This window comes from Cherax quadricarinatus, chromosome 16, assembly GCF_038502225.1.
Source record: "Cherax quadricarinatus isolate ZL_2023a chromosome 16, ASM3850222v1, whole genome shotgun sequence".
In the NCBI taxonomy this organism is placed as follows: Eukaryota; Metazoa; Arthropoda; class Malacostraca; order Decapoda; family Parastacidae; genus Cherax; species Cherax quadricarinatus.
This window is the reverse complement of record NC_091307.1, coordinates 31,260,706-31,280,050: the sequence shown is the minus strand read 5'-3', so window position 1 is coordinate 31,280,050 and position 19,345 is coordinate 31,260,706. Positions and strand designations below refer to the sequence as shown.

Sequence of the window (19,345 nt, the reverse complement as noted above, 5' to 3'; positions counted from 1 at the left end):
GGTGATGGACTGATTACATCGTCTTCAAGTCTCTTCTGCTTCTATCAACTTTTCTGTACTCGACTGAAGAAGCCTACTGTGTAGGCGAAACGTTTCGAAATAAAGATACCTAACTATTGCATATGTGTCTTACCTACGTTAGAATAGAAGAAACCTATATACTTTACCTAAAACTAAACTAGAAGATATATTTTAAATAAGGTATGAGACAGAAACTACTCAGTATAGAGAAGACATAGGGAAAAGAGGAGTAAAAACTAACAAAATTTGTAAAAAAAAAATACAAGGTGAGGGAACTGAAACCCAGAACAAAAATAAAAATTTATAAAAATGCAAAATAAACATGAAACGCTCATTGTGTTCAACACATCGTTTAATGATACGTGGGAAAGAGGAGAATTTAACGAGATAAACGAAGATTAAGTAATATAACAATGGAATTAAGATGAATAGTGATTGTGAAAAGGAAAAAAAATTATGTTCGGAAATTAAAATAATAAAGAGACTGGTCAGCTGATGAGGCTGGACATGGAAATAAATGATACATACAATTCCCAAATATAACGACAGGATTTCTTGTATTTCAAAACGTAACTGAAACAACACTTGTAATAGAAGGCAACACAATGTTAGTATTAGATCTAGTAACTACTAGAAAAAAAACATTTACACGAAACTATTTAAATCCACTAGGAGAGAGTGATCATGTTCTGCTGGATATAACATATTATTCAGAAATAAGTTGTAATAAAAAGCTGAAAAACCCACTAGTTGGCGGCACTGGCTGGTAGGAGGAACACAGGAAACATAAACGCTCTTCAAATGACATGAAAAAAATCATTAAAATATTTCTTAGTGACTGCAGCAAAGATAACAAGAGGCTGCACTTGTATTTTGAGAAGAGTGAAGACAAAGAATACTGGGGAATATTTTCTTCACAGAGCTGATCAATAAAATGGTTTACAAGACGAAGTTGTAACTTTACAATCACTGGAAGGTTGTTCTGCTGCTACTGTAGTTACAAGCAGCACGAGCACTGTTCTGCTGCTACTGTAGTTACAAGCAGCACGAACACTGTTCTGCTGCTACTGTAGTTACAAGCAGCACGAGCACTGTTCTGCTGCTACTGTAGTTACAAGCAGCACGAGCACTGTTCTGCTGCTACTGTAGTTACAAGCAGCACGAGCACTGTTCTGCTGCTACTGTAGTTACAAGCAGCACGAGCACTGTTCTGCTGCTACTGTAGTTACAAGCAGCACGAGCACTGTTCTGCTGGTACTGTAGCTACAAGCAGCACGAGCACTGTTCTGCTGCTACTGTAGCTACAAGTAGCACGAGCACTGTTCTGCTGCTACTGTAGCTACAAGTAGCACGAGCACTGTTCTGCTGCTACTGTAGCTACAAGCAGCACGAGCACTGTTCTGCTGCTACTGTAGCTACAAGCAGCACGAGAACTGTTCTGCTCCTACACTAGCTACAAGTAGCACGAGCACTGTTCTGCTGCTATTGTAGTTACAAGCAGCACGAGCACTGTTCTGCTGCTACTGTAGTTACAAGCAGCACGAGCACTGTTCTGCTGCTACTGTAGTTACAAGCAGCACGAACACTGTTCTGCTGCTACTGTAGCTACAAGCAGCACGAGCACTGTTCTGCTGCTACTGTAGCTACAAGTAGCACGAGCACTGTTCTGCTGCTACTGTAGCTACAAGCAGCACGAGCACTGTTCTGCTGCTACTGTAGCTACAAGCAGCACGAGAACTGTTCTGCTCCTACACTAGTTACAAGTAGCACGAGCACTGTTCTGCTGCTACTGTAGCTACAAGTAGCACGAGCACTGTTCTGCTGCTACTGTAGCTACAAGCAGCACGAGCACTGTTCTGCTGCTACTGTAGCTACAAGCAGCACGAGAACTGTTCTGCTGCTACACTAGCTACAAGCAGCACGAGCACTGTTCTGCTGCTACTGTAGCTACAAGCAACACGAGCACTGTTCTGCTGCTACTTTAGCTACAAGTACCACGAGCACTGTTCTGCTGCTACTGTAGCTACAAGTAGCACGAGCACTGTTCTGCTGCTACTGTAGCTACAAGCAGCACGAGAACTGTTCTGCTCCTACACTAGCTACAAGTAGCACGAGCACTGTTCTGCTGCTACTGTAGCTACAAGCAGCACGAGCACTGTTCTGCTGCTACTGTAGCTACAAGTAGCACGAGCACTGTTCTGCCGCTACTGTAGCTACAAGTAGCACGAGCACTGTTCTGCTGCTACACTAGCTACAAGCAATACGAACACTGTTCTGCTGCTACTGTAGCTACAAGCAGCACGAGCACTGTTCTGCTGCTACTGTAGCTACAAGTAGCACGAGCATTGTTCTGCTGCTACTGTAGCTACAAGTAGCACGAGCACTGTTCTGCTGCTACTGTAGCTACAAGCAGCACGAGCACTGTTCTGCTGCTACTGTAGCTACAAGCAGCACGAGCACTGTTCTGCTGCTACTGTAGCTACAAGCAACACGAACACTGTTCTGCTGCTACTGTAGCTACAAGCAGCACGAGCACTGTTCTGCTGCTACTGTAGCTACAAGCAGCACGAGCACTGTTCTGCTGCTACACTAGCTACAAGCAGCACGAGCTCTGTTCTGCTGCTACTGTAGCTACAAGCAGCACGAGCACTGTTCTGCTGCTACTGTAACACTGTAACTACAAGTAGCACGAGCACTGCTCTGCTGCTACTGTAGCTACAAGTAGCACGAGCACTGTTCTGCTGCTACTGTAGCTACAAGCAGCACGAGCACTGTTCTGCTGCTACTGTAGCTACAAACAACACGAGCACTGTTCTGCTGCTACTGTAGCTACAAGCAGCACGAGCACTGTTCTGCTGCTACTGTAGCTACAAGCAGCACGAGCACTGTTCTGCTGCTACACTAGCTACAAGCAGCACGAGCACTGTTCTGCTGCTACTGTAGCTACAAGCAGCACGAGCACTGTTCTGCTGCTACTGTAGCTACAAGCAGCACGAGAACTGTTCTGCTCCTACACTAGCTACAAGCAGCACGAGCACTGTTCTGCTGCTACTGTAGCTACAAGCAGCACGAGCACTGTTCTGCTGCTACACTAGCTACAAGCAGCACGAGCACTGTTCTGCTGCTACTGTAGCTACAAGCAGCACGAGCACTGTTCTGCTGCTACTGTAGCTACAAGCAGCACGAGAACTGTTCTGCTCCTACACTAGCTACAAGCAGCACGAGCACTGTTCTGCTGCTACTGTAGCTACAAGCAGCACGAGCACTGTTCTGCTGCTACTGTAGCTACAAACAACACGAGCACTGTTCTGCTGCTACTGTAGCTACAAGCAGCACGAGCACTGTTCTGCTGCTACTGTAGCTACAAGTAGCACGAGCACTGTTCTGCTGCTACACTAGCTACAAGCAGCACGAGCACTGTTCTGCTGCTACTGTAGCTACAAGCAGCACGAGCACTGTTCTGCTGCTACTGTAGCTACAAGCAGCACGAGCACTGTTCTGCTGCTACTGTAGCTACAAGCAGCACGAGCACTGTTCTGCTGCTACTGTAGCTACAAGAAGCACGAGCACTGTTCTGCTGCTACTGTAGCTACAAGCAGCACGAGCAATGTTCTGCTGCTACTGTAGCTACAAGCAGCACGAGCACTGTTCTGCTGCTACTGTAGCTACAAGCAGCACGAGCACTGTTCTGCTGCTACTGTAGCTACAAGCAGCACGAGCACTGTTCTGCTGCTACTGTAGCTACAAGCAGCACGAGCACTGTTCTGCTGCTACTGTAGCTACAAGCAGCACGAGCACTGTTCTGCTGCTACTGTAGCTACAAGCAGCACGAGCACTGTTCTGCTGCTACTGTAGCTACAAGTAGCACGAGCACTGTTCTGCTGCTACTGTAGCTACAAGCAGCACGAGCACTGTTCTGCTGCTACTGTAGCTACAAGTAGCACGAGCACTGTTCTGCTGCTACTGTAGCTACAAGTAGCACGAGCACTGTTCTGCTGCTACTGTAGCTACAAGCAGCACGAGCACTGTTCTGCTGCTACTGTAGCTACAAGTAGCACGAGCACTGTTCTGCTGCTACTGTAGCTACAAGCAGCACGAGCACTGTTCTGCTGCTACTGTAGCTACAAGTAGCACGAGCACTGTTCTGCTGCTACTGTAGCTACAAGTAGCACGAGCACTGTTCTGCTGCTACTGTAGCTACAAGTAGCACGAGCACTGTTCTGCTGCTACTGTAGCTACAAGCAGCACGAGCACTGTTCTGCTGCTACTGTAGCTACAAGTAGCACGAGCACTGTTCTGCTGCTACTGTAGCTACAAGCAGCACGAGCACTGTTCTGCTGCTACTGTAGCTACAAGTAGCACGAGCACTGTTCTGCTGCTACTGTAGCTACAAGTAGCACGAGCACTGTTCTGCTGCTACTGTAGGTACAAGCAGCACGAGCACTGTTCTAATGCTACTGTAGCTACAAGCAGCACGAGCACTGTTCTGCTGCTACACTAGCTACAAGTAGCACGAGCACTGTTCTGCTGCTACTGTAGCTACAAGCAGCACGAGCACTGTTCTGCTGCTACTGTAGCTACAAGCAGCACGAGCACTGTTCTGCTGCTACACTAGCTACAAGTAGCACGAGCACTGTTCTGCTGCTACTGTAGCTACAAGCAGCAGAGCACTGTTCTGCTGCTACTGTAGCTACAAGTAGCATAACATTTATTTCAACAACTTGTGTATATTTGCCTATCATACTATCGGTAGTCTGCCCAGTAACTAAATACTTACATTGGAGATATTTAAGGTTTTAGAGAAGAATAGTGATGCTACTTATGATGTGATAGTGTGCTTGTAGTCAGTGCCGTTACCTCATTTATTCTATGGGAATATCTCTCTCTCTCTCTCTCTCTCTCTCTCTCTCTCTCTCTCTCTCTCTCTCTCTCTCTCTCTCTCTCTCTCTCTCTCTCTCTCTCTCTCTCTCTCTCTCTCTCTCTCTCTCTCTCTCTCGCTCTCTCTCTCTCTCTCTCTCTCTTTCGTATGGTTATGAAGTTGGTCATAATCGTAAAACAGAGGCGAGTTATAGATAAGAAAACAGTATAAAACTGCACAATCGGTGTAGTAAAAAGTCTCCAGGAAGTCGGTCTAAATATACTCCAGAATGATATTCGTTTCCCCCATGTGACGTCACGGACACCAGCGTGACGTAGACATGACGCCACGAGACCGAACTATGCTCTCTGCCGAACTATGCTCTCAGTTAAGCCCTTCCATAACCATTTAGGTCTTGGCTCTCCGATCAAAGAACTGGAGCTACCCTTCTCTCTCTTGGATTGAATCTGATTACCTTCCATTCCCGAAGCTCGATTACTAGCGACTTCAGTTCATACACTGAGGTCCGTGGTTCGATTCCCTGTACGGGTGGAAACATTAGAACGTGTTTCCTGAAGACACTTGCTGTCCCTGTTCACCTAGCAGAAGGTCCCAGAAGGTCCTATTTTACTGCTAGGTGCGAGTTGCATCCTGGGGACAAAATTGACCTACTTTGCCAAATGCTCAGCATAACAAAGGGTTTTCTATGTAGTAGTATGTCACTGCTGTCAGCTAGGCCTATGTACCTTGTGCATGTACTTGTAGAAAGTGATTATTATTATTATTATTATTATTATTATTATTATTATTATTATTATTATTATTGTTGTTGTTCTTGTTGTTGTTGTTGTTGTTGTTGTTGTTGTTGTTGTTGTCGTAATACAAATAGTTTAATTTACTTAGGTTAAGGTGAGATGGATTGGGTTAGTTAAGTTTGAGTAAGGTCAGCTGGGCATTAATCTACTAAAGAAAGAAAACCCAGATGAAATCCTCCTCAACAGTGGAGGAAAGTGAAAAGTCTTAGTTTATACAGTGAGCAAATCTTGAGGTCACATGTGTGTTGAGGTTGAGGATCCATTAAACTTAATGAGCAGAGTAGCTGGACGCCAGGTACAATACTTTACATCACTTCCAATTGTGAGAGATGTAACCGTGAGTTAGTAGACACCGGGGTGCGACCAGGCGAATCTTAAATCTGCCCCAGGAATACATTCATCTCGGCGGATTTTGATTTGACGTCAGGAATCCATTTCCACTTTGAGGTATTGAAACTTTTGTTTCAGTTAGAGCAGCTTCAATTACGATTCTCTTGTGGGAGTCCCTTAATTCGCATTTGTATTAATTTATCGTGTTTGTGACTTTTAATGGTGTTGGAAGCAAACAGAGCTCTTCTGTCTGTTTTACACAGACCTTGTAAGCTCCACAATCCTTCGTGCAGACAAGGTCACAGTCTTGGCGAAATATTCATTATGCACACGGTTTCCAGTCAGTTTCTTACGTGTTTTGAGAAACAAACCTATACTTTAGGATGAAAGAAACTCATGTTTCATAAATATTTACTGTACTCCTGTATGCCACTGTGGAAGGGATGATGAATTTCTCTTTGTTGGGACTCACAAAGTCGTAATAATACGACAGCAAACAAACCGCGGTACGGGTAAGGTTTGAACCCATGGCGAGAGAGTCGTAAAACTCCAGGTCATTGGAATTTGACTCGCGAAATCGTAATGACACGATTGCAAACAAACCATACCACGGGCGGGGATGGAACCCGCGATCCGAGAGTCTTAAAATTCCAGACCGTCGCGTTAGCCAATGGACCAGCTAGCCACAATAAGATTCGTCCAACTAGGTATATTTCTACACCATTTGTGGTCACAGTGGTGCCTATGCTAACCTTCCTATGGTGTAGAAATATACCTAGTTGGACGATTCTTATTGTGGCTAGCTGGTCCAGTGGCTAACGCGACGGTCTGGAGTTTGGAGACTTTCATTGGAATTTATCAGTAATAATTTTGCTTGGCTTTGCATAAACCTACCTGTATGATAGTTAAGGTATCTAGCGTCTGAACTCTTATTATGTAGTGGTAATTTCTTACTCTAACAAGCTTAGACGGTAAAAGTGTAAGGCTTCTGGGAACAGACTGGACAGTTCGTGACACATGTTACAAACACAGGTACTTTCAAAGGACTGTTGATGACCCGCCGCTGGAGCTTTTGGTCATCTGACCGAGACCTTCCGCTGGCTTACCGGTCCACCCCCTTTAAAAATTATGGTCATGACTATAACCATTACTGATAACTTTTGAGAATTTTTAATCAGAGTTTTGATGGTATTCAGCATTGTGTTTGTCGGGTATCAGAACGTACCTGACATTGTGTTTGTCGGGTATCAGAACGTACCTGACATTGTGTTTGTCGGGTATCAGAACGTACCTGACATTGTGTTTGTCGGGTATCAGAACGTACCTGACATTGTGTTTGTCGGGTATAAGAACGTACCTGACATTGTGTTTGTCGGGTATCAGAACGTACCTGAATTGTGTTTGTCGGGTATAAGAACGTACCTGACATTGTGTTTGTCGGGTATCAGAACGTACCTGACATTGTGTTTGTCGGATATCAGAACGTACCTGACATTGTGTTTGTCGGGTATCAGAACGTACCTGACATTGTGTTTGTCGGGTATCAGAACGTACCTGACATTGTGTTTGTCGGGTATCAGAACGTACCTGACATTGTGTTTGTCGGGTATCAGAACGTACCTGACATTGTGTTTGTCGGGTATAAGAACGTACCTGACATTGTGTTTGTCGGGTATCAGAACGTACCTGACATTGTGTTTGTCGGGTATAAGAACGTACCTGACATTGTGTTTGTCGGGTATAAGAACGTAACTAACATTGTGTTTGTCGGGTATAAGAACGTACCTGACATTGTGTTTGTCGGGTATCAGAACGTACCTGACATTGTGTTTGTCGGGTATAAGAACGTACCTGACATTGTGTTTGTCGGGTATAAGAACGTAACTAACATTGTGTTTGTCGGGTATAAGAACGTAACTAACATTGTGTTTGTCGGGTATAAGAACGTACCTGACATTGTGTTTGTCGGGTATCAGAACGTAACTAACATTGTGTTTGTCGGGTATAAGAACGTACCTGACATTGTGTTTGTCGGATATCAGAACGTACCTGACATTGTGTTTGTCGGGTATCAGAACGTACCTGATATTGTGTTTGTCGGGTATCAGAACGTACCTGACATTGTGCTTGTCGGGTATCAGAACGTACCTGACATTGTGTTTGTCGGGTATCAGAACGTACCTGACATTGTGTTTGTCGGGTATAAGAACATACCTGACATTGTGTTTGTCGGATATCAGAACGTACCTGACATTGTGTTTGTCGGATATCAGAAAGTACCTGACATTGTGTTTGTCGGGTATCAGAACGTACCTGACATTGTGCTTGTCGGGTATCAGAACGTACCTGACATTGTGTTTGTCGGGTATCAGAACGTACCTGACATTGTGTTTGTCGGGTATCAGAACGTACCTGACATTGTGTTTGTCGGGTATAAGAACGTACCTGACATTGTGTTTGTCGGGTATCAGAACGTACCTGACATTGTGTTTGTCGGGTATAAGAACGTACCTGACATTGTGTTTGTCGGGTATCAGAACGTACCTGACATTGTGTTTGTCGGATATCAGAACGTACCTGACATTGTGTTTGTCGGGTATCAGAACGTGCCTGACATTGTGTTTGTCGGGTATCAGAACGTACCTAACATTGTGTTTGTCGGATATCAGAACGTACCTGACATTGTGTTTGTCGGGTATCAGAACGTACCTGACATTGTGTTTGTCGGGTATAAGAACGTACCTGACATTGTGTTTGTCGGGTATCAGAACGTACCTGACATTGTGTTTGTCGGGTATAAGAACGTACCTGACATTATGTTTGTCGGATATCAGAACGTACCTGACATTGTGTTTGTCGGGTATAAGAACGTACCTGACATTGTGTTTGTCGGGTATCAGAACGTACCTGACATTGTGTTTGTCGGGTATAAGAATGTACCTGACATTGTGTTTGTCGGGTATAAGAACGTACCTGACATTGTGTTTGTCGGGTATAAGAACGTACCTGACATTGTGTTTGTCGGATATCAGAACGTACCTGACATTGTGTTTGTCGGGTATAAGAATGTACCTGACATTGTGTTTGTCGGGTATAAGAACGTACCTGACATTGTGTTTGTCTGGTATAAGAATGTACCTGACATTGTGTTTGTCGGGTATCAGAACGTACCTGACTTTGTGTTTGTCGGGTATAAGAATGTACCTGACATTGTGTTTGTCGGGTATAAGAACGTACCTGACATTGTGTTTGTCGGGTATAAAAACGTACCTGACATTGTGTTTGTCGGGTATAAGAACGTACCTGACATTGTGTTTGTCGGGTATAAGAACGTACCTGACATTGTGTTTGTCGGGTATAAGAACGTACCTGACATTGTGTTTGTCGGGTATAAGAACGTACCTGACATTGTGTTTGTCGGGTATAAGAACGTACCTGACATTGTGTTTGTCGGGTATGAGAACGTACTTGATATTGTGTTTGTCGGGTATAAGAAGGTACCTGACATTGTGTGTGTCGAGTACAAGAACGTACCTGACACTGTATGTGTCGAGTACAAGAACGTACCTGACATTGTGTGTGTCGAGTACAAGAATGTACCTGACATTGTGAGTGTCGAGTACACGAACGTACCTGACATTGTGAGTGTCGAGTACAAGAACGTATCTGATATTGTGAGTGTCGAGTACAAGAATGTACCTGACACTGAGTGTCGAGTACAAGAATGTACCTGACACTGAGTGTCGAGTTCAAGAACGTACTTGACACTGTGAGTGTCGAGTGCAAGAACGTACCTGACATTGTGAATGTCGAGTACAAGAACGTATCTGACATTGTATGTGTCGAGTACAAGAATGTACCTGACACTGTGAGTGTCGAGTACAAGAACGTACCTGACACTGTGAGTGTCGAGTACAAGAACGTACCTGACATTGTGAGTGTCGAGTACAAGAACGTATCTGATATTGTGAGTGTCGAGTACAAGAATGTACCTGACACTGAGTGTCGAGTACAAGAATGTACCTGACACTGAGTGTCGAGTTCAAGAACGTACTTGACACTGTGAGTGTCGAGTGCAAGAACGTACCTGACATTGTGAATGTCGAGTACAAGAACGTATCTGACATTGTATGTGTCGAGTACAAGAATGTACCTGACACTGTGAGTGTCGAGTACAAGAACGTACCTGACACTGTGAGTGTCGAGTACAAGAACGTACCTGACATTGTGAGTGTCGAGTACAAGAACGTACCTGACATTGTGAGTGTCGAGTACAAGAACGTACCTGACACTGTGAGTGTCGAGTACAAGAACGTACCTGACACTGTGAGTGTCGAGTTCAAGAACGTACCTGACACTGTGAGTGTCGAGTTCAAGAACGTACCTGACACTGTGAGTGTCGAGTACAAGAATGTACCTGACACTGTGAGTGTCGAGTACAAGAACGTACCTGACATTGTGAGTGTCGAGTACAAGAACGTACCTGACACTGTGAGTGTCGAGTACAAGAACGTACCTGACACTGTGAGTGTCGAGTTCAAGAACGTACTTGACATACCCCGAAACATACAAAGTTGAATGGTGCACCTGATTTCGCCTTCCTCTCAGTTCCATACTGATTGTCTCTCACTGGCCCAGGCGACGTACGATGCCTTCACGTATAGCAAAATCCTATGATTAAAGTTAAATCTTCAATCACTGTGACAGTGCTCAATCACAGTATCAGTACTCAATCACAGTATCACTGTTCAATCACTGCACCGGTAATGACCATTCTTATATTTATGTGAAGTGCCAAACCTGTGGGTGTCAGCGACTCAGTAAGGTTCTTCAGGAAACAGGACAAGTGTTTCCTGACGCGGGTCTTAGATGATGACTCGCCGTTGGAGCTTTTGGTCATCTGACCGAGGCCTTCCGTTGGCTTACTGGTCCACCCCTTTAAAAATTATTGTCAGAGTTATAACCATTTTTTTTACAATTCAGCGACTCGTAGAGCAGTGAAGAAGGTATCCCTCACGTCATGCATGTCAGAGTGACTCGTAGAGCAGTGAAGGTATCCCTCACGTCATGCATGTCAGAGTGACTCGTAGAGCAGTGAAGGTATCCCTCACGTCATGCATGTCAGAGTGACTCGTAGAGCAGTGAAGAAGGTATCCCTCACGTCATGCATGTCAGAGTGACTCGTAGAGCAGTGAAGGTATCCCTCACGTCATGCATGTCAGAGTGACTCGTAGAGCAGTGAAGAAGGTATCCCTCACGTCATGCATGTCAGAGTGACTCGTAGAGCAGTGAAGAAGGTATCCCTCACGTCATGCATGTCAGAGTGACTCGTAGAGCAGTGAAGAAGGTATCCCTCACGTCATGCATGTCAGAGTGACTCGTAGAGCAGTGAAAAAGGTATCCCTCACGTCATGCATGTCAGAGTGGCTCGTAGAACAGTGAAGAAGGTATCCCTCACGTCATGTATGTCAGAGTGACTCGTAGAGCAGTGAAGAAGGTATCCCTCACGTCATGCATGTCAGAGTGACTCGTAGAGCAGTGAAAAAGGTATCCCTCACGTCATGCATGTCAGAGTGGCTCGTAGAACAGTGAAGAAGGTATCCCTCACGTCATGTATGTCAGAGTGACTCGTAGAGCAGTGAAGAAGGTATCCCTCACGTCATGCATGTCAGAGTGACTCGTACAGCAGTGAAGGTATCCCTCACGTCATGCATGTCAGAGTGACTCGTAGAGCAGTGACGTGTGTCAGAGTGGCTCGTAGCGTCGTGTGTGTCAGAGTGACTCGTAGAGCAGTAACGTGTGTCAGAGTGACTCGTAGTGTCGTGCGTGTCAGAGTGACTCGTAGTGTCGTGTGTGTCAGAGTGACTCGTAGTGTCGTGTGTGTCAGAGTGACTCGTAGTGTCGTGTGTGTCAGAGTGAGTCGTAGTGTCGTGTGTGTCAGAGTGACTCGTAGTGTCGTGTGTGTCAGAGTGACTCGTAGTGTCGTGTGTGTCAGAGTGAGTCGTAGTGTCGTGTGTGTCAGTGACTCGTAGTGTCGTGTGTGTCAGTGTCGTATGGGGTTCGGTAGGAGAAACGAGGGTTGAAGGGAGACACACTTGTTGGATGGTAACACTATGTATTGTCAGACTGTGATGAGAGGTGGGAGCCCAGGCCTGCCTTGGTCTGCCTGCTTGTAGGTGGTCCGTCGAGTCAGGACGAGGCAGCGCGTCTCACTGACTCCAGCTGTATCCCGTGATGTCATACAGTCACTCGGCCTAGGGAGTTTCTATATAAAGCACATGGATGGTACTACGATACTCAACTAATCTATACATACAACACATGTAAGGGGATCAGCAACTTTGCTGACATCAGAGTGACTCGTAGTGTCGTGTGTGTCAGAGTGACTCGTAGCGTCGTGTGTGTCAGTGACTCGTAGCGTCGTGTGTGTCAGAGTGACTCGTAGTGCCGTATGTCAGTGACTCGTAGCGTCGTGTGTGTCAGAGTGACTCGTAGTGTCGTGTGTGTCAGAGTGACTCGTAGTGTCGTGTGTGTCAGCGACTCGTAGTGTCGTGTGTGTCAGAGTGACTCGTAGCGTCGTGTGTGTCAGAGTGACTCGTAGAGCAGTAACGTATGTCAGAGTGACTCGTAGAGCAGTAACGTATGTCAGAGTGACTCGTAGAGCAGTAACGTATGTCAGAGTGACTGGTAGTGTCGTGTGTGTCAGAGTGACTCGTAGCGTCGTGTGTGTCAGAGTGACGCGTAGAGCAGTAACGTATGTCAGAGTGACTCGTAGAGCAGTAACGTATGTCAGAGTGACTCGTAGCGTCGTGTGTGTCAGAGTGACTCGTAGAGCAGTAACGTATGTCAGAGTGACTCGTAGAGCAGTAACGTATGTCAGAGTGACTCGTAGAGCAGTAACGTATGTCAGAGTGACTCGTAGCGTCGTGTGTGTCAGAGTGACTCGTAGAGCAGTAACGTATGTCAGAGTGACTCGTAGAGCAGTAACGTATGTCAGAGTGACTCGTAGAGCAGTAACGTATGTCAGAGTGACTCGTAGTGTCGTGTGTGTCAGTGACTCGTAATGGCATGCGTGTCAGTGACTCGTAGCGTCGTGTGTGTCAGAGTGACGCTACTCTAGCAGTCAGTCAGGTTGAAGAAATTCTTAAGATTTTAAATGAGAAGAGAAACCTTAATATTTCTCGATATTTTAAGTATTTTATATATTTTCAAGCATTGATCGGAAATTTTAGTTTTTCCAGTATACTGGTAGTCGGTGAAGGCACAACGTAAAAATTAACTAGATGTGTTTCGGTCGCTGCGTGATCCGAGAAACACATTCCAGTTTCCCGTACCACCAGTCTCCTGTACCTCAGTGCACGCGATTGGAATAGTGCAGAGTGCGGCATAAGTTGATAATGCAGTTAAATATTAGTTGTGAAGTTTTGAATGGAATCAGAAGAAGCATAAACAAGTCATCATTGGGAAACTAATATTCAAATTTCCTTAAAAAAAAGTACATCAATCCAAACTTTTCACTAAGACTAACCAGCTTTCAAATGAGTTATTTTTATGTAACCTTAATCTACATTACATACTATTTTTTTAACAATGGTCTTGAGGACACACAGATGTTATAGACACATATATACCATTAAGTTGATGTAACCTACGATAACCAAATAAAGTAAAAAATTCTGACTTGTCTGATCAGTTACTTTCGTCAATTTTTTACCTAACATCAAGAAATTGTTTCCTTTGAGGAAAACACAGCACTAAAAGTTTATTACTGTCCAGAAGATGTATTTTTCAGTCATTGTTTAGAATCCAACAAAATTTGAGACTACACAGTTTAAGCCCATGAAAAGTTCCGTCCATTTTATACGACGCATCAGCCATTGAAGACTGATGCCGTTAACCGCAGTATTTTAATCAGAGGAAAGAACCTAACCTGTAGAGTCATATAGAGCCTGTGGAATGGGAGTCATACAAATTTGATCAGAACAATGGGAAGGTAAATCCAGTTCCTTGACTCAAGAACCCTTCACAAGCCTCGAAGTAAAATGATACTATACAATTTCGAGATCACAAGTGGCAAAATGGCATCAACACTCACCAATAAATACACCAAACTTCTTGTATGATACACCAGTGTTGAAATGTTGGTGATCAGAGGAACTTGTCTCCACCCGTCACACGGAAACTAAATTTGGGAATGGCCTGTTATATTGTGCACAGTGCGTCCACACATGCAAATAGTCTCGTGAATCTTGTCCAGGATACATTACACAGTCGTTGAGAATTTGAAGTCGATCGATTAAGGTGTTCTCTAGTAATAAATTAAATTTTTTTGGTAAAGGTACAAAAATGTTGGTGAAAATGTTGCGAAAAATTGCAAAGTCTCCCCTTCGATAAATTTAAAAAACACCATAGAACCTCTGATTTTATTTATTTATTTTTTCTATATTCTTATTTTCATTCTGTTTAAAATTCTTTACAATCCTGTTAAGAAAAACATTTAATTTAGATCTTTATAAACTTCAGTTTGATTAAATTGGCCAAAGAAATGACAATACAAAAGTATTTTCAATTATAAGATCCACCAGTATTTAGGTCTTGAAGAGCATCACAAGAATCATTCTTTCGTTATGACACTTGAAACAATTTTCTTAATAAAACTGGAAAATTAATATTTTTTCAGCTCAGTGAGTGATAAATTGTCTTAATAAATCCCACCATTAATAAAAGTTTGAAGAGGATCAGAAAAGACATTCTTCAATAACTGATGTGATCCTAACGATTCTAAGTTTTTTTATATCAGTTTCGGTAAAATTTCAGTTTAACAGGTACTTAGACTTAACTGGTGGGTTATCATCCTTCTTACTGAATGTCTCGTCTAAAGAACGTGTAACCAATCAGAAGAAGTATTCTTCAATTATTGATTTATGGTACACGATGGCAGAGTGAGACTTGTGTTCAGGAAACCACACTATTGATGAAGATTTGAAGCCGATCAGCCAAGTCATTCTCCAGTTAAGGCACGGATTCTAAAGAATATTTTTTTTTTTTACTATTTTATGTCAACAAATCTGGCTACACGCAAACGATACTTAATAATTACTATCCTCTGAGATACATCAGACATTATATATATTGATACCGTTCAGAAGAGGTAAGCCGAAAATTATTTAACGAGATTAAACGGGAACAAAAAAATTACATCATTTTACACATCAATAGTCAAATATTGACCTACACATCTGACTTTCACTCTCCACCGTCGTAGAATTTTTTGGCGCCTTTTTGAACGTTTTGGTGTTCCACCACTGAAGATTCTGGAAGTTATCCGAGCCATTCCAGAATACTGGGAATGTATTCAATAGTTTTGATCTAAATTACTGTACACAAGTATTGAAAATTTAAAATCTATTGGATGTGGCGTTCTCGAGTCATGGGAGAAATAAAATGGAAAGTTGGAGGAAGGAAACATCTGGTAACTTCTTAAAGGTACTCCTTACCTGGAGTTACCTGGAGAGGGTTTCAGGGGTCAACGCCCCCGCGGCTCTGTCTGAGACCAGGCCTCGTTACACATGTCATATCTTATGTCATTACAAAGTCTGTTAAAGGGGCTCTTGGCTTCGGAAGTTTCAAGTCTTTTCACTTCCGAAAAAAATATAATAAGTGAATAAACAAAATCACTTCGCTACCTTCGCGGACACATAATTAAACCATTTTGTAAACTTTTCCGAGACGCTCTTGGTGCGGTCTAGTTTGATGTACCTGGCGTGAAATTCTGCGTAGGGTACAGCGCCAGGGATGTCGTCGCCCAGGTAGTGCTCCTGGCACTCGTAGTACCGGTTAAGAACTGCGATATCTGTACGGGAGGGACCGTCTCTTTGTCCTATCATCCCCTTAAACTCCCTCTTGACCTCCAGGGTGGGCACGTGCATGGCGCTCCGAGAGAAGCCATCAGACGGGTAGTGCATGACGCTGTTGTAGTCGTAGGGAAGTCCAACAGTCCAAAGGTAATCGTACTCACCATCGCGAATAGCAAAATTCGGGTAAAATTTCTTGATGATACGGTTTTTGTAAACGGTAACGTAATCGTCACGATCTATCCTTACCTGCTGGTGGCTGAAGCTGCTGGCGTGCAATAGTTCATGAACGATCACGCCAAAACTATAGAAACAACTTGGGGCGAGGTTCACTGTCTGGTGTCCCCAAGGGTAGCCTTTGTATCCCAACTGAGAATAGCATGCATCCTCGACGTAAGTCACGTTCAGGTAATAATTTTGCCTGTTAGTGGCGTTCACGAACTTAAGACAGGTTAGTGAGTTAAGCAGATTCATTGCTTGGTAAATCGTTGGTTTGTACTGCTTTCCCATCATTCTACAGATAACAACCGGGACTGTGTTGTTCGGCCACCGTGTCTCTAAAAACCCCTTTATTGCGTAGTTTAACAGCCATTCCTCGAGGTTGATATCCTCAGCGATGCTGCTCTGAGGATCCTCGGGGAGGCCGCTCTCAGTGAGGTAGTTTGTGTACTGGGAGAGGTAGGTGAGGCTGCCCTGGGAGTCATCATCCTGGGGATGACTCTCCCAGGTGGGGCTGGTCTGAGAGACACTAGCCCTGGTGGAGCTGGTCTGGGAGACGTTAGCCCTGGTGGAGCTGGTCTGGGAGACGCTAGCCCTGGTGGGGCTGGTCTGGGAGACGCTAGCCCTGGTGGAGCTGGTCTGGGAGACGTTAGCCCTGGTGGAGCTAGTTTGGGAGACGCTAGCTATGGTGGGGCTGGTCTGGGAGACGCTAGCCCTGGTGGGGCTGGTCTGGGAGACGCTAGCCCTGGTGGAGCTGGTCTGGGAGACGCTAGCCCTGGTGGAGCTGGTCTGGGAGACGCTTGCCCTGGTGGAGCTGGTTTGGGAGACGTTGACCTTGGCCAGAGGGAGGGCCCGTTCTAGCATCACAGTGGATGAGGACCCAGCAGCTGCTCCAGCTCCTCCAAGACACATCAACGCCATCGCCCAAGCTACCACCAGCAACAATTTACCTAAAAGCATCACACTTAAAAATTAAAGTGAATAAATAAAAAACACATTTTGAATAAAAACGAGTGCAACTCCAAAAAACGAAACAAACTTGTTTTAGAAAGTAAGATGAAATTACCAGAGAAAGCAGAAATGACTTTGTCTTCTCGAAAATTAATTACCACTCCTTGGAAATTAAATCCACTCCTTCTGCTGAGCCCCCCACAGCAGTGCTCACTGAACCACCCACAGCAGTGCTCACTGAAGCACCCACAGCAGTGCTCGCTGAACCACCCACAGCAGTGCTCACTGAATTATTATTATTATAATCAAGGGGGAAGCGCTAAACCCGGAGGATTATACAGCGCCTGGGGGGGGGATGTGGAAGGCATTCAGGCTTAATTCGGGGAACTGGAGCACAGATCCAATTCCCTAAATCAAGAGCCCCTCACAAACATCAAGGAACCTTCCTTGAGGGGAGTGCTCACTGAAGCACCCACAGCAGTGCTCGCTGAAGCACCCACAGCAGTGCTCGCTGAAGCACCCACAGCAGTGCTCACTGAAGCACCCACAGCAGTGCTCGCTGAAGCACCCACAGCAGTGCTCACTGAAGCACCCACAGCAGTGCTCGCTGAAGCACCCACAGCAGTTCTCACTTAAGGAACAGTGCAAGGCCTTCTTCAAAATCCAGTGCAGTGAAGTTTAAAACTATGCATGCACGTTGATATTGATATTTATGGAGAGAACTGGTATTTAAAATATTGACATGATGGATACTGCGATCTTTCACTGACAACCCGTCGACCACGAACAGGGTTTCTTAAATTACTTCACAAAAGTCCACTGCCTGGGTCAAACATTCTCGATTTATCGTTTTATACTATATTTGTGTTTTTATCCCACTCATACTTCCATGTGATATTTTTTCTCTCACAAAAAAACATTAAAGTTTTTCAGATGACTTTTTTGCTACAACTGTACTAAATTTTCACCCCTCCCCCTCTCCCCTTTAATTAACAAAAAAAAATTGTTGCCAAAGATACTTAAAGGTATTTAGGATATTTTGGGGTTGATGAGTTCGACAATGTCAGTAGGTTTTTCAGATTTGCTCTAGCTTGTGAGATATTGCATACTTACTCTCAACAGGGAACTTAGCCATAGTAAGTAGTGACAGTATATATAGTTATTTTTAATAAAGATCAGAATTTTATTTTTAAATTATTTAATATTTTACGAAAGTCGTTGTATCAACAATGATCACGTGACAATATTGTTACCTTCATTTTATTTTTTCCAGATAAACATTAGTTCTTCACGAACGCATTTTGCTACATTTCTGGCGAATACTCTTTGCAAAGAAAAACTTTACAGATTTTGTAAAACAAGTTTATATTGCTTATTTTGGAGTGACACTTTGAGAACATGACAAGTCTTGAGCTCCTCATGTGGTTTGCAAAGACCTGTGTAGAATGCTTACCACAGTGAGAAATAGGCAAATTAAAAGTTTAAACTTTGTTGTGCCTGTGTTGTGGCAACAACCACCATGACGATTGTTATTTCTGCGTGGTGAATGTGGAAGATTTCAATCTATACAAGAAAGTCAAGTGGGAATAATAATAATATCTTTGTTACTACAAGTACATGTACAAGGTATACAGGCCTAGCTGACATCAGTGATATACTGCTATTTAGAAAGCCGCTTGTTATGTGGAGAATTTCGAGCAAATTAGGTCAGTTTTGTCCCAGGATGCAACCCACACCAATCGACTAACACCCGGGCACCCATTTTACTGATGGGTGAACAGGGACAACAGGTGTAAGGAAACAAGCGTAATGTTTCCTCCTTGCCAGGAATCGAACCACGGACCCTCAGTGTATGAAGCCAAGGGTGATATCCTGATTTGGAATCAGCCAGGGGACCTGTGCCACTCAGAGAAGACGTTCCCATACCAGTGTTTACACCACTGCCTGACCTTCCATTGTCAGATGTTGAAGAAACTCTGAGTTTAGAATGTAACACAGGTGAAAGCAGTGGAAGTGAATATGAAGTAAGCATTTCAACACTCCAGCAGTTCTTCAATGAAGAATCAGTGATCTGATAGGTGACCTCAGTCTGTCAAATCAAACATCTGAACTTTTAGCATCCAGACTACAAAAAAAAAGAACTGTCTACAACCAACGAGAAGTTGAAATAACAGCTTATCGGACAAGAGAGGTTGAACTCCTTTACTTCAGATACAATAGCATACATGAATTTCTTCGAATGGGAATTGAATATCGACCAAGAGATTGGCGGCTGTTCGATAGACAACTTCTTTAGA

At 44.1% G+C, this 19,345-nt stretch overlaps 1 protein-coding gene across 1 annotated transcript; it reads right to left on the bottom strand.

The window, feature by feature from the left end:
• Positions 1–15,671: 15,671 nt before the first annotated feature.
• Positions 15,672–17,099, bottom strand: LOC128688824 (uncharacterized). The gene has a single exon (XM_053776812.2). It carries the CDS (start codon positions 17,055–17,057, stop codon positions 15,699–15,701), a length of 1,359 nt encoding a protein of 452 aa, XP_053632787.2. The 5' UTR covers positions 17,058–17,099; the 3' UTR covers positions 15,672–15,698.
• Positions 17,100–19,345: the final 2,246 nt, after the last annotated feature.

Excerpts from the sequence above, each read along its gene's own strand:
- LOC128688824 (XM_053776812.2), bottom strand. The coding sequence starts at position 17,057 with ATGCTTTTAGGTAAATTGTTGCTGGTGGTAGCTTGGGCGATGGCGTTG.